Source organism: Pelobates fuscus, chromosome 3, assembly GCF_036172605.1.
Source record: "Pelobates fuscus isolate aPelFus1 chromosome 3, aPelFus1.pri, whole genome shotgun sequence".
NCBI lineage: Eukaryota > Metazoa > Chordata > Amphibia > Anura > Pelobatidae > Pelobates > Pelobates fuscus.
Window position 1 is genome coordinate 364,003,242 of NC_086319.1, and position 17,301 is coordinate 364,020,542.

Genomic DNA, 17,301 nt, shown 5'->3' on the forward strand with positions numbered 1-17,301 from the left:
GCTGTACATATATGTCCCACCACAGCCCTTTGCAAAGCGATCACCGCTACCCAACTCCCAGCAAGCGAACCAGCGCACGCACAGCCGCCCTACTCCCTCACTCACCCTGGCACGGCGCCAACGCAGACCCACTCACAACCCCATCACAGCTTCACCACACGCCGACCCGGCACAGACCGACACCACGCTCCCAAATCATCCCGGCAGAGGGGACACAAGGCACAGCGCCAACTACAGGCACAAAGTGGACTCAGGGGAAAACACCCAGGACAAAAACCTTGCTGCACGACAGCAACCATGATGCAGCGACATAAGAGTTTGGGACTGGCAGCACAAGGGCACAATGAAGGGAGCGAGACTCTCGTGGCAGAACGTAGCCTGGCCCCAACGGGGAATTGGCTGACCCTACATATATGCAGAGGACTCTCCCACCCCTGGCAAGTAATTCCAAGGGCACCAGTAACAGACTCAAAAGTTTTTACAAGCGCATATTTTTATTTTTAATTCTTATTTTTACTTTATATTTCTACTTTTTATAACCCTTGATGATACGACTAATACTGTAAGAGAACAGAATTGCAGATAGCCAGGGCCAGCTTATTGATTTGGCTTCCCTTATGTACGCCTACTACGAGACACAATCGCCTCACAGCTTAGCGAGTTAAGCATCTATGCACATTAGCATTGCCACATCGTTTTATGTACCATTAAGGTCTTATTCCTCTTTCCTTAAAAATGATTGGTTGCCGACCTATGCCTACAATTAACTATGAAACCAGAGGCGCACCAGGGGTTAAACCTGCTGCTAGCCTATACCAACCATTCGTAATCCACTCTTGTATAAAAGCTAGACTAAGCCTATATTAAGCAGATCGAATGTTACTCTATGATGCTCGAAATTAGCTGACTGGATATGAATCAGAATTAGCTGTTAGACCCTCTACTGTTTACTATTCAAAATATCTCTAAACAAATTGTGCTAGAATTCTCATGAACCTCTATGTTCAAATGTGTATAATGCGGTGGAGGAATGCCTTTGGGGTACCTCACAACCATCTGTTTGTTATAAGCTTATGCACTACAAAAATAAAGAATTAAAAAAAAAAAGTGTGAAATTTACAGAGCTTGGGATATTTAACAGACTTTGCCACATCTTTTGTTGCCTTTTTCATTTCACTATTCAATTTAGTGTATTGTGCGTGTCTCCTGACATTTCATTTGGACAAAGAAGGGGACACGTTAATATTAGGGGTGTGTGTGGGGTTTAGGCCAGGGCAGAGCTGCTCTGAGAAATTGTAAATGACTTACTAATAACAATTTATACAACTAAAATGTAATTTAGAACAAGACCAATGTATCTTATTTACACAGACTGATTTCTAAACACATTTATTATAGTTTAAAGACACATTACTGTGAGTATTATTGCTGTGGAGCTCTGCTTTACACTCTGTCACACCAACAATATGGAGCTCCTTGAAAAGAGGGACATTAGGTCAGAAACAGGAACAGAGAAAATAAGTTCAAAATAGGGACTGTCATTTCTAAATAAGGACACTTGGGAGGTATGATTGTGTTACTTAAAGGGACACTATAGTCACCTGAACAACTTTAGCTTAATGAAGCAGTTTTGGTGTATAGAACATGCCCCTGCAGCCTCACTGCTCAATCCTCTGCCATTTAGGAGTTAAATCCCTTTGTTTATGAACCCTAGTCACACCTCCCTGCATGTGACTTGCACAGCCTTCCATAAATACTTCCTGTAAAGAGAGCCCTATTTAGGCTTTCTTTATTGCAAGTTCTGTTTAATTAAGATTTTCTTATCCCCTGCTATTTTAATAGCTTGCTAGACCCTGCAAGAGCCTCCTGTATGTGATTAAAGTTCAATTTAGAGATTGAGATACAATTATTTAAGGTAAATTACATCTGTTTGAAAGTGAAACCAGTTTTTTTTTTTCATGCAGGCTCTGTCAATCATAGCCAGGGGAGGTGTGGCTAGGGCTGCATAAACAGAAACAAAGTGATTTAACTCCTAAATGACAGTGAATTGAGCAGTGACATTGCAGGGGAATGATCTATACACTAAAACTGCTTTATTTATATAAAGTAATTTAGGTGACTATAGTGTTCCTTTAATGCATTTGTTCTGGTTTCCCCCCCAGTGTATAGTTTCCTTAAGGTCTCCCTAAGTTAAAAGTGTGATCCAGACCTGGTGTTCACTGTGCCTAGAAGGTAGATCTCACTGATGATCACAGCTATGTTTACAGCTGGCAGGGTTAACTCTAGATGGACCTGGCACCCAGACCACTTCATTGAGCTGAAGTGGTCTGGGTGCCTATAGTGTCCCTTTAAAGGGTTTGTGCATAGCATCCGTGATACTGTTAATTCAACAGCTGAACTGATATCATGTCCACATACCAGTGTGCTAGATTTTGAAATAATTTCTCTCCCTATGTCACGCTCTCCACAAAACGCTGGATGCCATTTTGAGATGTCTAGTGTGTGGATGTCTTTGACTTGGCAATGGCTATAATGTAGACTCCGCCTCCTCCCCCTACACCCCCCCCCCCTTCCGCACTAGGGGTCTGGCTAAGTATTGTGAGAGTTGTAGTTCTGAAAATGCTGTCAGTCCACATTGTTACCCCCCTCAGTCCTCGAAAGCAGAATTTGAGAAGGTCTGTGTTGTCAAGTGTGTAGTTGCTGCTATGGCCGAAGTCCTTCCATTTATGTAGCCTCTTCTGTCTCAATGCATCTTAGTAGGGCGGGAGGGGGGCTGAGATAGTGACTTATCCTTGGCTGTCATTTTCTTTCATGGAATATTTATAGCCAAGGTCATAGAGTCTACATATTGCTCCCTTGCTGTTTAATCACATCCTTCCTCTTACTTGTTATTTTGAGTCTAAAGTACCCTTTTTTCCCCCTTATTCATCCTGCCTCCTCCACCCCTTGTCTGTTCATCACTGTATTTCTCATGATTTTTTTTTTTTTTAACCCCCCTCCTCCCTCATTTTCATTCCAGCCAAAAATAGCAGCCAGCAGCTGGGATTACTAAATATTCCTCTTTACCCCATTAATGTTTGTGCAGGCGCTGAGAGGGATCACTCTCCCATGCTATGTTGTTTTTTGTGTTTTGTTTTTTTGACGCTGAGTTCATGGCTGTATGTAAACCCTGCATAGCATGTTTCTCTAACTCCTATCACGTGTGGATGTTATTATTATCAGTGTTGTTAACTAAATGTATGTCTTTGTCCCACAATGAAGGGTAAAGTTACTGATAATTTATGTTCTAGTATGTATTGTAAGGTGAACTTTAACATCGTTAGTGCATCAAATGTGTACCATATCAGAAAACATTGAAAAAAAAAAACCTCTTAAAAAAAAAAATTTTTAAAAAATTCATGAAATTGATAGAACTCTGCTTTAACCCCTTAAGGACCAAACTTCTGGAATAAAAAGGGAATAATGACATGTCACACATGTCATGTGTCCTTAAGGGGTTAATTAGCATATTTAAATACAGTATGCAGGTAATGCATTGAACAAAAAGCAACATTAATTAACAGGAATGCTTTTAAAGAAACACACCAAGCACCATAACCACTAAAGCCTGCTTGCAAACTACAGTAAGTAGTCAAATCATTTAAGGCCCCCGTCACTGCTTGCTATGGAGCAGGAAGAAGCATTTGTACAGGGCCGAGTTAACCCTTCGTAAAGGGTTTGACAAGTTATTTTAGGAGGGCACCAGGAAGCTCCTAGCAGTATAGCTGTTATAGTAGACTGTAGTGGTTATGGTGCTCAGACTAGTCCTTTAACGTTCCTGTAGCTGCTGCCGATCCATACACAAACAGCAGCAGATATTTTGTCCAAGACCTGGAATCTCTTAATCTGTTTTTTTGTGCTCCGACTTTATCCAGTAAATTCATGTCCTGCAGCTTGTAAGATTTGCTTTTTGCCTCTGTTCTGTTCATTATAAAAGGAGACATGGAGCTGCTGAACATGCTTATAGCGGCCATACTGTGTTTGCTAATGGCCTATTGATGCAAGTGAGCCAGCCGCGCATGCTTACAGTAGAGTATCACGCCCTGTGAGGGGGCAGCCAGGATGGTGGCGGGTACATAAAAAGTTTTAAAAACAATTCTAGATACCTCCTCGCCTTTGTCATAAGAGAGATATGGTACAAGCAGGTTATACATTGTTGCATATAATATTTATGGCATTATTCTGTCCATGATTGCTCTCTCCATTTGGCTAATGTGTATTTAGAAGCAGTGCTAATTCGTATTCCCCTGTAAGTAATCGCCACCACAGCTGCATTTTATTGGATTTACTAATACCTGCAAGACAAGATTCACACTACTCAACACTGGGTACTAAACTAGGCCTATATGTGTGAGCATGTATGTAATGTGTTTTGATTCAATTTTTTAACACACACACTCTTCGCTGAATTGTTACTACATCTTTTACATATGCAGAGGAGCATAATTTGTGCCATTTTTACATTTTTTTTAATTTGAAGTGTTATATTTGAAAGATTTAAAACAAAACACACATTATTTTAAAGACTCTACATTAAAAAGATAGGATAGGATAGATAAATCATAAAAAGTACTTATAAGGTTAATGAAGCAAGTTTGGAAAATGGGTTGAATCCTTAAAACAAGTAGTGAAGATTCTGTCTGTCCCTATACCCTGGACAATACATATCACGATAACAAAGATGTAAAGTGATGGAGCAATAAAGATAAAAAAAAATAAAAAAAACTTGGAACTTTGCACCCTGATTAAGAGAGCCTGGAACTCAATTTTGTTTTTAGAGATTAATACGTTATTGGGTATTACATCATTATGGGCCCCCGAATCAACATTTACATCTAAAATTACCCCCAATTATCAAAAGAAAAGAAATGGCTTTTGATTCGTGCTTTGATATTATTCAAAATATATATAGCTAGAAATTTTAAGAAGACAACAATAGACACTTAGCCTCTAATTAAAGAGGCTATCAAATTCCAATTTAAAATGGAAAGAGGCATAGCCTCACTATTCTGTATTAATCCTCTCAGATACAAAATTTGGGACAATTGGATTAAGATCCTTGATCCCCCATCTATAGTATGAGTCTGAACGATATACGCTGCCAGTACCCGCCATAGGGGACTATCCCGATCTAGAATGTACATAAAATGAATTGCACAAATTGTTGCTCGAACTTAAAACATTTCATTATCTGTCCTTTGTTTTTATGTTGTTTGTATTCTTAAATGTCATAAGATATCTGTATAGAACTATTCAAATATAATTGTATTTTAAGGACAGCTGGTAATTGTCTCTCTAATGTTGTGTGTAGTAATTTTGAAAAATGACTTCATAAAATGTATTCTAAATAAATAAAAAGCTTCCATTCTAACTCCTTGAAAGGAGCATTTTCTCTTCTAAAAATAAAAATGGAAAAGACAGAAAAGAAGATGCTGCAAGTCCTATATAGGAAAATACTACTATACAAAACCTATACACATCCAATGGGAAACATATAAAACACAAGAAAGGACTGCACCACCACTCTAGAAAAAGCTGTTAACACAAACTAATACCCAGCAATATAGACTGTCTACACCACTAATTTTGTGGGATGACGAACAAGTGACCAGGCAATACAAGATATACAATTAAATAAACAATTTATTCATAATGCATCTTAAAAAACTTTGAAGTGATATTAAAAATCGGTACATAAGCAGGAATAGAAACTTGACAAAAACCCACTGAAACTATTGGATTCAAAATGTTGAAATAATCCAAATAGGTAAAAATAAACCAAATAGATGATAAATGGTTTCCACCTCCCGATTTAAATGTCCACTGCCTACTGTGTAGTAGTTAATCAGGCCTCCTCAATAGCTTCTGGTCAGCTTCTGACACTGTTTGTAGTGAAAAATCCTCAAGGTTCACTCTAGCAGGCATAGTGTAAAAATCCTTTGAAAAGAGCAACTTTGTTAAAACGCATTTGACACAAGATTGCAGCTCTCACTTCACTGCATATATAGGTTGTCTGCACAATAGATATAAAGATGGCCAGGGATCGGTGTATTCATCTCTCAATACATCAAATTCTAACGGTGAATCAAATCTGGTTAAAGGTTTGATTGTGAGTGCTACATTAGTCATGAAGATTTAATGCTTACCGTCACGGTGAACTCCTGTGGTTAGTGATTGCCTGTGTGGTAACAAATCATGTTAAAGGCCATGCTATAAAATAGATCCTCATATTCATCAGCTTTATATGCCGACTACGGTCATGGCGGTCATTGATAAAGGATATAATACCTGTCTTACTATACCCTATACCAGTGTATAAAGCAGACTCTAGTTCAATGGAAATCGCTTTCACTAGCAGAATATGCTCAGCAGTAGTGATTAGCTGGTTTATCCCGGTGAAATAGCTCAGTGGGCTAATGCATCAGCGAAATCTGTTCTAACCCTTGGGTCGCAGGTTCAAATCCCGGCAGTGTTGACTCAGCCCTTCATCCTTCTGAGGTAGATTGGGTGATAGTAACAACCCCTGGATGTTGGGCTAAGGTAACATCCCCAGGACGTACTTGGAAACCAGAGTAATCTGAATGTACCTTTCCTGGTTAAATACTTTATTATTATTTATTTGTGTTATTTTATATTTCACATCCACTAATATCCAGTACAGAGCTATTTATTTTACAGATGCAGCAGTAAGACTGGTGCTGTGATGGTGCCCATCATTATAAATGGTGTTAATGCTGCACACTGAGCCGTCATAGTATTGGGTAGAGCTGTAACTTTGGCAGCCAATATAAATGATGTTAGGATGATGCCAGGGTGTTTTTTAAAGGAACACACTAGACACATGAATCATTTCAGCTTGTCAAAGTTCTGCATATGTCTCTAGTTTTGTTATATTTGTTATTGTTTAAAAAAGTGCTGATTTCGATAATCTGCATTTTTATAAAACTTTGTTGAAACAAATTTTCGGCAAAGACAGCAAGGAAACATTTTCTTCTTCTTTTTGTGAACTTCACAGATCTATTACAGCTCATGGGGGATTATTGGAAAGCGCGTGTGCTTGTGATTCCAACACAGATGCTTAAAATAATACAAGCAGGATATAATGTAATTTTTTTATTTAAACAAAATGAGCAGTTTCCCATTTATAAATTAAAGGGGCACTTTAACTCATTGAAGTGGTCTGGGTACAGTGTCCCTATTGCCATTAAACCTGCATTGTAAAAAGAAAGTCAGTCTACAACACAGCCACTAGAAGAGCTTTGGGGATGTTTGAGGAGAGCTTGTCTTAGTGGTTATAAAGAGGTTAGGGACCACTGGCTATAAGAAGGTTGAGCAGCTCCTGCCTACGTGGGTTTCGAAAGGTTGAGGTGCATAAAAGTTTGCGGGGAAGTTTGATGAGCTAAAGATAAATTCAAATACTAGTTTCCTCTATTCGTTGCTTTTATATACTTGATTATGCGGCTAGAAAATGTGATAGACATGCAAATTAACACCTGTCCTGGAATCCTTTCTCATTGAATTTGGCTGTATAGAAGCTAGCAGTGCTTGTGTGCGATATAATTTGGCTTCAATGTTGTGTAACTCCACGACCAGGTATTCTACTTTGATCTTGAATACACTGACCCAATGAACATTGATTCACACTACTGAAAACCAAGAAATATCCTATAAGGCCAAGTGTACCAGATATTAGAGAGGGACTATATCTTCGAGAGAAGTGAAGTGACCATTCTTTGTTCCTTTACATCAATAAATGCTTTTCTAGCATTTATTGGGGAGAAAAATGGTGTGGAGGAGAGTAAAGAAATTCCACATTGTGGTTACTTCATCATCCAATGATACATCGAACAGAGAAATGCTGTAAACACGCATGCACAATGCATTGTTTCCAGTGTCATGTGAACCATGTGTATGGTGCTGCAAGAGTTGAATAATTGTATATAAACTAAACAAGTAAAACTAAAGGTGCTAAAAAGATTAAACATTTGTCTTTAACCCCTTAAGGACACATGACATGTGTGACATGTCATAATTCCCTTTTATTCCAGAAGTTTGGTCCTTAAGGAGTTAAAGGGACACTCCAGGCACCCAGACCACTTCCGCCCATTGTTGTGGTCTGCGTGCCAACTCCCCTCACCCTTAACCCTGCAAGTGTAATTATTGCAGACAGCCACTAGAGGGACTTCCGGCTTCTTAGAACACGAAAAGTGTTTTAAATTATGCTGGACGTCCTCATGCTATGCTATGCATGAGGATCTCCAGCATCGCCGGAATCCCCATATGAAAGCATTGAATAATGCTTTCCTATGGAGAGGTCTAATGCACGCGCGCGTGGCAGATCTCCCCCGCCAGCTGACGTCGCCAGGGGAGGAGCGTGGGCGGAGTCTGACCCACCGCTGAGGGACATAGGTGCTGGATTCAAGTAAGTCACTGAGGGGGTTTTAACCCCTTCAGCAACATGGGATGGGGGTGGGAATGGAGGGGGTGCAGTGCCAGGAAAACGGGTTTGTTTTCCTGGCACTGGAGAGTGCTTTTAAGACCATAGATAATACACAAATCGTGCAATGTGATGTTCAAACCATTTAATTTATAAAAATAAGTGCATATGAATGAAATGCAAACAATACCTATTAAAGTGCACTATGTCAATAGTGCTAATGCAATAATGTGTAAATTATACAACAAAGTGTTACAATTAACTGTGCAAAAACAGTGCAAAGTGCAACAATCCACTTACATCAGTATATATCCACATACAATAGATTAGCAGGTAAATAGCTTCAATTTAGTATCACATGTAAAAAAAGAAAACACACACAATAGGGCTTAGTCGTTAATAGAGGAAGGAGAAGCACTCACAGAGGCAGAGCAGTACAGTCTGCTCTAACTATATTCACTCAAATAATATACCAAGGACTCTGGTAAAGATACTCAAACTCTATTTGCACGTTATTGGATTAGCACTATTGGTATAGTGAATTTTATTCATATGCACTTATTTCTTATCAATTAAGTGGTTTGAACACCACATTGCACTATCTGTGTATTATCTATTGTCTTAAAGGCACAGAGCACTTTTTTATTTCTTATTAAGAATTGACTAACATTTTAAATTTTTTGTTGTGCTGTGCCAGTCAAAGTTTTGTAAATCACGGAAACAAGAACACATTTAGATATCATTTAAAAACACATAGCACTACCAGCAGCTAACTTTTTGTTAGCTATGAGGTTTTTTCTAAAATCGAGGAAGTGACCGCTACTCTTTACATAGGCAGTCTATGCATGATAATCTACAGAGCGCTGTGGTGCCTATGGTGCCAGCATTCTCCTGGTGTTGATGCCACAGTAAGGAGTCAAACAGTTTTTGAGGGTTTGACACTTATCTAAGTCGCTCAGACGCTTGTGTTCCTTCCAGTGTCCTTGGATATTTCTAAACCGTATGATTCACTTCTGCTTTAGATGTGTCAGTGTTTTAGGGCAATTGAAGTCCAAAGTTAGATAAAACTGATATTACGAAAGCGAAATGATAAGTCTCCGTATCACAGAAGACTGGGAGGAGCGCCCAAGAAGTGATCCAGGTGATTGTCAAACATCTCAGAATCAGATTACTTACCGTGGGATTTATTACACCAAAACTACTATATAGTGCACTCTACTGCACTGTGGGTGTTCCTTTAAGATAACTGAAATTAAAGTGAACCCATGTTTAGAGTTTCACTTTTCTTGGTAACATTTCATTATGCAATTAATATATCATTAAAAATATAAAATAGAAAAAAGAAGTGCGTTGTGCTCTGTATCAAAGTAAAATAGAAAAAAGAAGTGCGCTGTGGTAATTTCACTTTTAAATTATTCACAGCGCCTTTATTTACTCTATTTTTTTCTTGTATTTTATAAATAATGTATAAATCATTACCCACCATCTTTTGCTTGCTACCTGCCACCTGTCTTATATCTAACAGCGCAAAACAGACCTTCATAAAGCGTGCGCACCCTTTATTACCCTAACACTGACCTTTTAGCTTCTCATTGGACATGACAGGTGCACTTTAAGTGTTCTAATGATCTTGCTCATTATGCAGCACAATGTACACAATGATTTCTTATCACAATGTACACAATGATTTCTTACACATTATACACAATGATTTCTTATTGCAAGTGGGTGCATCCTGGCCCCTAGCTAGCTGAGTCTTTGTTTACGGTACATGCAGCCAGAATTCACCCACATTCACTATGGCAATGCATGAGCATCCTCTTACCACGCTTCCGGGGGTTTTTGAACTAGGTTTAATTCTACAGTAAAAGGTTGCTGATGCATAAAAAAAGGCAGGTGAACAGATTGTATTAAGTGTTTCTCTTCCTATTTTTGGTCTGTGTGTGGTTAAGATTTAGGTTGGGTATTTCTGATATGGCGTGTGCAGAAATGGGAGCTTAAAGGGGAACTGTCAGTAGTCTGGTATTTACACCATTAAATAAAACATGGAAAATTACCTAGAACTTTTTCTCTTTTTTTTATTTATACTCCATTTGCGTTTAAAATTCTATGAAAGATTTAACAATTTGTTTCAATCGAGTTCAATCAGAGCACCGGCAAAATAAGGAGATATAGAAACATTGTTTAATTTCTTCTTTATGCCAAAAAGAACAGATCTTATAACAAGTTAGTTACCGTAGATATTGAGGAACCCTTTCTAGCTGCCTCTGTTCTTTTTACAAAGAAGTATCTAAGTACTAGAGTGGTTTTATTATCCAGTGGCATTCTGATTGGTAAATGTGTTACTGAGAATGCCGTCATTGGACTATTTAGCTACACATGTTACCAAAGTGGAACTTTGTAAGAATTATGGGAAATGTATTTCACGAACCTCTCTGGTGCTAAAAAAGGTGAGATATCACTAATCTTAGTCCTGCCACATCCAGCAGTGTCATCATTTTCTCCACGTTATAGAAAAAACTATTATTTTATTTTTATATATCTTTGGTTCCATTTACAAATTTTTTGTTCTCAGCTAACCTTCATAAGCAAAGTACATTTTCTTTCATCTAATAACCCCCCCCCCCCCCCCCAAAAAAAAAAAACCCTTCTAAATTGTTATACTTGTTAAATCACCGTTTTCTTTAACAGTTGTTTTAATCTAAAAGAGCAGTAAACCGGTGTTTCTTTATCTTGCATTAGAGGAACTGATTCTGAAAAGGAAACCGTGTGCCTTGCTTGTTATTTACTAAATTTCCTATAACTCAAATAATTTAATAGGAACTTATTCACGAAAAGGCCCCTCCTGTGAGCTGACAACCATGTTTCCAAACCTAGACATACAACACGTCTTAAGCTTAAATGCCAGTTATTGAGCAGTATATCGCAGTGTCTTATATCTTTTATTTATTTGTTTTCCATATCACCTTTCCTGTCTGTTCTATACCTGGACACATAGCTTATATTTGGTCTATTAATTGGCAATGGATTCCATGAGCAAGCTAGATGTTGTATTAAAGGGCCAAATGTATACCCATTAAACACTTTAGCTTGCTTAAAAGGAAACAATAGGCATCCAGACCATTCCATCTCATTCAATTAGTATGGGTGCCTTGTCTCCTTAACCCTGCAATCTAAAACATTGTGGTTTCTCAGAAACTGCAATGTTTATATGGCTGGGTTAAGACTGCCTCTAGTGGCTTCCTGCTGTTTCACAGAGTTTAATTTTACATGAGGTCATCCAGCATCTTCAGATCCCCTGGAAAGCATTGAATCAATGATTTCTTATGTGGAATGCCTTGGGCTCACATGGTTCCTCCTTGATGACATCAGTGGAGGCAGAGAAAAAAATTGTAACCCTTAATTTTCCTAACACTAAAGTGTTCTTTTAAGTGCTTTATGTGTGAATAGTGAGTCTTTTTTAAAAAAAATTTTTTTATTTGAGATTGGCACTTTTATAAATAAACCTTGTTATACCCTCCTGAGTCACTGTCGGTTACTTCAGTGGAGCTAAACTCAAGATGGAGCAATTGCTCAGATCACCTGCCTTGCAATTACTTCTTATTAAGCTGCATTGGGAAGCCTGTGATTGGACAGTCACAGAAAGCCTGGGTGAGGTTAGAAGGGGAGGGCTTGCAAAGGCAGCAGAAAAGAGAACTGCAGGTTTAGCAAAGTGTTTTTAGATATGCCACCAAAGGAAAAATTTATAATTTAATGCATGCATGTTTTCATTGAGAGTACATCTACTAAATAGTATGTTTGTATTTGGGCAGTGGAGTGTCCCTTTAACTTGATTACAAGCCAGTAAAGTCTTTGTCAAATATTAATTGGACACATTCTAGGGTACATTGCAATGTCATACATTTCATGGCAAAATGCCTTGATAGTTCCTCTTAACCACACAAGGAGGAGTGCAGGATATTGAAAAGGAAACCAACTTTAAAATAGAAGAGAGTATTTTATCTTTCTGTGTATTCAGATCCTGCTGTTCTCGTAATAGGCATCGAAAGCCCGAAAACCAGCGTTGAAGAGATCTGCAGACAGCAATATGGAAGCAAAGAGCTTTTTTATTTTTTTTTTATATTCAGTGCTGGAAGTGAAGTTGTTATTCATATCCCGTCTCTGTGGGTGCTGAACAAGCCAGGCTCTAACACTAACCCACTTCCTTTGCTGAAGCTGGTAATTTATAGATCTCTAAAATAACTCTGCAAAGCCTTTACATCAGCAGCCCTGGGTTGCATGGTGCGGTCATTTCATTCGTTTTCCCCTGTCTCTCTTAATCCCTATTTTATCCCTGGTTACTAATGCATCCTTTCCAGTACTCTTTGATGGTGGTAAACAAACTTCTAATGATAATGCCCGTGGGAGTGTAGATACCGCTTTTAGACTTTAAGAATTGTGGGACCAGGCATAAATAGAATTCTGCTTGTCAATAGAAGGGATATTCTTTCCAAAATGCTAAAACTGTTTTTTGTGGTAAACACTAGCACTAAACAGAATAGTGTAGTGTATACTCTTTAGGTGGTTCTTGTACGTTAAGATGAAATAATTGATCAACTATTGAAATATTCTTTAGTTCTTGAAGTGATTGGCAGCTGTAAGTCTTGTTATGGTCAGCATTCCCCCCCTTTTTTGCAGGCTGTTCATCATGGGGCTACAAAGCACGCAGAAGATTGCCTGTGGCCTGCCAATACACAATACTTTAGCTCATATGTTGAATCTACATGTGCAGTAGCAGTCAGGGTATGCATGTTTCAAGCCAACAGATCCAATGCATGAAATATAGCAGTCTTCATCCATTATAGTGTGTTCTATCATTGATTTTAAAACGTTCTAATGTGAGACCAGCAGTTTTTCTGTTGTTCCTCTCATTTACCTCCTTTATGTCCCTCACCTCCTTGGCTTGTGTTGGCATCCATTTTGTGCCTCTCTTAGCCTACTCTCACCTCTCCACTGCGGAGTGTCATGTGGCACAGTCTTAAACACAAGCTGCACGTTTACAGAAACACTATAGTGTCAGGAATTAAAAACCTGTATTTTTGACACTACAGTACTGTTATGGCTGTTTAGGTCCTGGCCCTGCTTCACGCGTGCCCACGTTTTCTCCCACACTGCACTGGTCTTGCAAGACCTGTCTCCGCCACCATTGTTGATCTCAGCCAAGCATTGGGAGGCTGTAGTGCATGCGAAACGTTGTGCTGCTCCAATCAGGATCTCTGCATAAAGATGCATTGAATCAATACATCTATGGGCGGAACGTTCAGTGTCTCCATGCAGAACGTGCAGACACAGAAGGCCAGTGCTGCACACTGGACTTGAAAGCATCTCTAGTAGCCAAATGAGTGACTGCCACTAGTGGTGTTACTAGTAGGCACCAATTTAAATGCGGCAGCTTTTACATTCAAAGTCCTGCAGGGACATAAGCTTTCGTGGTTCTGGTGATTGTGTCCCTTTAAGATGGATTATTAATCTTACAGAATTTTGGCAAAACTGTAAGATAACATTTATTTTCATAGATTTAAACATGTATTTAAATTTACTTTTAAACTTTTGGCATAAAGTTTGCATTTCCCTTTTCTTGACCACAAACCTCATTCTTTTGCATGCAGTACCTGTGTTGCAATATTAGTCTCTGTGAGGCTAGACAGTGACAACAACATGTGAGGAATGTGTCTTTTATGTATGTAGAGGGAGGGATTCATTAAGCAGTGAGTTGATGGCTTACATTTTACCACACCATATTACCTTGTCTCACAGTGGATTAATCCAACCCCATGTTAGTGCTTCATTGTTAAATACAGTATGTAACAATTAAGGCAGGGAGAGGGCTTTAATACAAAGACGTTTTTGCTCCATTTATTTTGCTTTAACATAGCTCAGGTCAGACTAGTCCATACATGCTTCTGTCTGACAGAATCTGGCCTTAGTGTGTGTGCGGGTGTATGAATGAGCAATGGCTGCTCTGCTCGCACTGCATTGTATATTCATTCTCACAATAAAGTCTGGAATTACAGTCTGAGCACACACAACAAGCAGATCCGCTTTATATCAGACAAATGATTGGTGTAGCTCCGTGTCACATCTGAAACACTGGGTGTAATGCAGGTTAGGGTGCAGGTAATTTGTTTTTTGTATTTTCGAAAAAATATTCGCTTTGATCCCATTAGCTCACCCCGCCTGACCTGCCCCCAATCCCACAATGTTACAGTCGGCTGTTTGTGATTTTATTATGTGTAAGTGTAAATGCAGAGAGAAAGACAGTTACCCAAATTTGTATCACTGGTTCAATCCTATGTTTAACTTTCTGTATCTAAGTTTAACTTATATACAGAAAATCAGTTTGAATTACAGTTGCTATATTATTTCAGTATGTCCTTTGTGTGCGCTGCTGTATAGTAAAGGTGTGCTTCTCTCTAACGATGGCCTTATGCCCATGTCTGCCAAACTGGTGTCTACTTTTAGAGCTGTACCCAAGTAAAAACTATTAAGGTTTACATCATTGCAGTTCAGGTTTTGTTTAATGAGTATTCCTGTTTTTGTATCTCCAGGTCTGATGATACTGTGCAGATTAGCATCTCTCTGAGACATCTTTCCAGACCCCCGCTCCCAACATGTCCGTGGTACAGGTGAGCAGTTTATGTTCATTACATCCTACCCTCGCTGTGCTTTTCTCATCTCTAATGCTCTTCTAGCCCTCACTAGTGTTTGGCCCAACTAGTGTTTTAAATAGTTTAATTTGGTCTGATTTTACAGTACCCATACCCTATGATCTACTATACAGTATAGTAGCCAAACCACTTTCAAATGTATCCACGAAAATCTATTTGCCTTTAGAAAATGGACACTATAAGTACCCAAAACAACTTTAGCTTATTGAAGTAGTTTTTGAAGTAGTTTGGTGGGTAAATCACCTTTTCAGCACGCTTGAAGCAGGGCCAGGATCTAAACAGCCATAACAGTACTGTAGCGTCATGAATACAGGTTTGTATTCCTGACACTATAGTGTTCCTTTAAACATGTAGCTTGTGTTTAAGGCTGTGCCCCTGCAGTCTTACTGCTCAATTCTCTGCCAATTAGTCGTTAAATCACTTTCCCTAGCCACATTTCCCTTCCTGTGACTCACACAGCCTTCCTACACAATTCTGCACAATGCCTAATGTACATATATAGGCTGACGGATGTTATCATACACTAGTCGTAGGTATTTGTTTTTCTAATTTTTCTGAATATACTTCATTTAAAAAAACTTGATTAAAAGATAATTAAATTAAAAAAAATTAGAAGGGGTGGGGTTCAGGCACCATAGCATTAAGTACCTTTAACAGAGTTATTCGCAAAAGTGAGAATTCAAGAAGAAATCAAACTAAATTTCACATTTAAGACCAAAGTAGCCAAACTTGGAAAAATACAGCTTTGCTTTCAGTTTGGTTACTCTGGTCTTAAATTTGATTTCCCCTTGAATTCTCACTTTAAAAAAATAACCTTATTAATATGGCCTCTAATGGCTGATATGTACTTAGCAAAATCTGATGCACATGGCATCCATCCACTGAAGGAGACAGAGACTAGTTACAGGACAGTACATAATATCAAATTATTTTAAAAGAAAGGGGGCCTTTACTCTTCTTTACCTTTCAAACATATCCTTTGTAAGTAATAGGAAATTTATATATATATATATATATATATATATGTCTGCTGTCGTTTTAGGAAAGACATTTTCTGTAAATGAATGTGCTTCCTTATTTTTTCCTCTAATTTATTCCACATTTCTCCATGTTTCTCTGTGAGTCTGTTTTTGTTCTCTTTGATATCATGTTGTTTACTTGACATCTTTTTGACTCACATCCACCATATTTGAGCCATGGTCCTATCCTTACATTGTCCTATTTTCTTGCCCTGCTACCCAGGCTCCCTGGCATACTGGCACAGAATGCATCGCTAATTATGACTTCCATGGAAAAGCTGATCAGGATCTTCCATTTAACAAAGGAGAAGTTCTCACCATTGTGGCAGTGACCAAGGTGACTATGAGATGCAGCATTGTTCTTGTACCACACTTTGGGAAAGAGCTGCTATATTTGTCATGAAAATCCCAACCCATGAATATAAGAATTGTCAATGATATGTTGAGCGACTCCTGCTGCCATGTGCTTCTCCTTAAAGGGACAATATAACTATAACTACTACAGTTTAATGTAGTTGTTTTGGTTAGTATAGTCAGTCCCTGCAGACTTTTTTATGTGAAAACTGCCTTTTTAGAGAAAAGGCTCTGTTTACATTACTGCCTAGGAGCACCTCCAGTGACAGTCTCACATATGGCCTCTAGAGGTGCTTCCTGGGTTGTGCAGCAGTGACATCCAGCATCTCTATGCTCTGCATGGAGGCACTGAACTTTCCCCATAGAGATGCGCTGATTGAATGCATCTCTTAAAGGAGATACTGATTTGTGCAGCACTGTGTTTTTCTGCGCATGCGCAATAGCCTCTCAATGCTTTACTATGGGAAAGCATTGGATGGGCTAATATTATCAAATTTTGTGATCTCAGCCAAGGAGACGGAGCTAGTCATATCGAGACCGGTGCTGGAATAAAGGGAAGTATTCTCACCTTTTAAAGTAAGGCAAGGGGGAGCCAGGGACCTAAATAGTGTTATTGTAACTATAATGCCAGGAATACATGTTTGTATTCCTGACACTACAGTGTTCCTTTAATGTTTTTTTGTTAGTTTAACTCTCTATACCTAAAACCAGGTTGGGGCCCCTGCCTAGAGCTGTGCTTTATTTC

General features: G+C 38.7%; 1 protein-coding gene across 1 annotated transcript in view; it reads left to right on the forward strand.

Moving 5' to 3' along the window:
• The window catches only part of CSK (C-terminal Src kinase), a 103,673-nt gene that overhangs the window by 40,317 nt on the left and 46,055 nt on the right, over positions 1 to 17,301 (forward strand). The window contains exons 2-3 of the mRNA XM_063449309.1: positions 15,064 to 15,141; positions 16,426 to 16,539. Of these exons, the coding sequence (XP_063305379.1) occupies positions 15,127 to 15,141; positions 16,426 to 16,539 (129 nt within the window). The 5' untranslated portion in view covers positions 15,064 to 15,126. The remainder of the gene's footprint in view (positions 1 to 15,063; positions 15,142 to 16,425; positions 16,540 to 17,301) is intronic.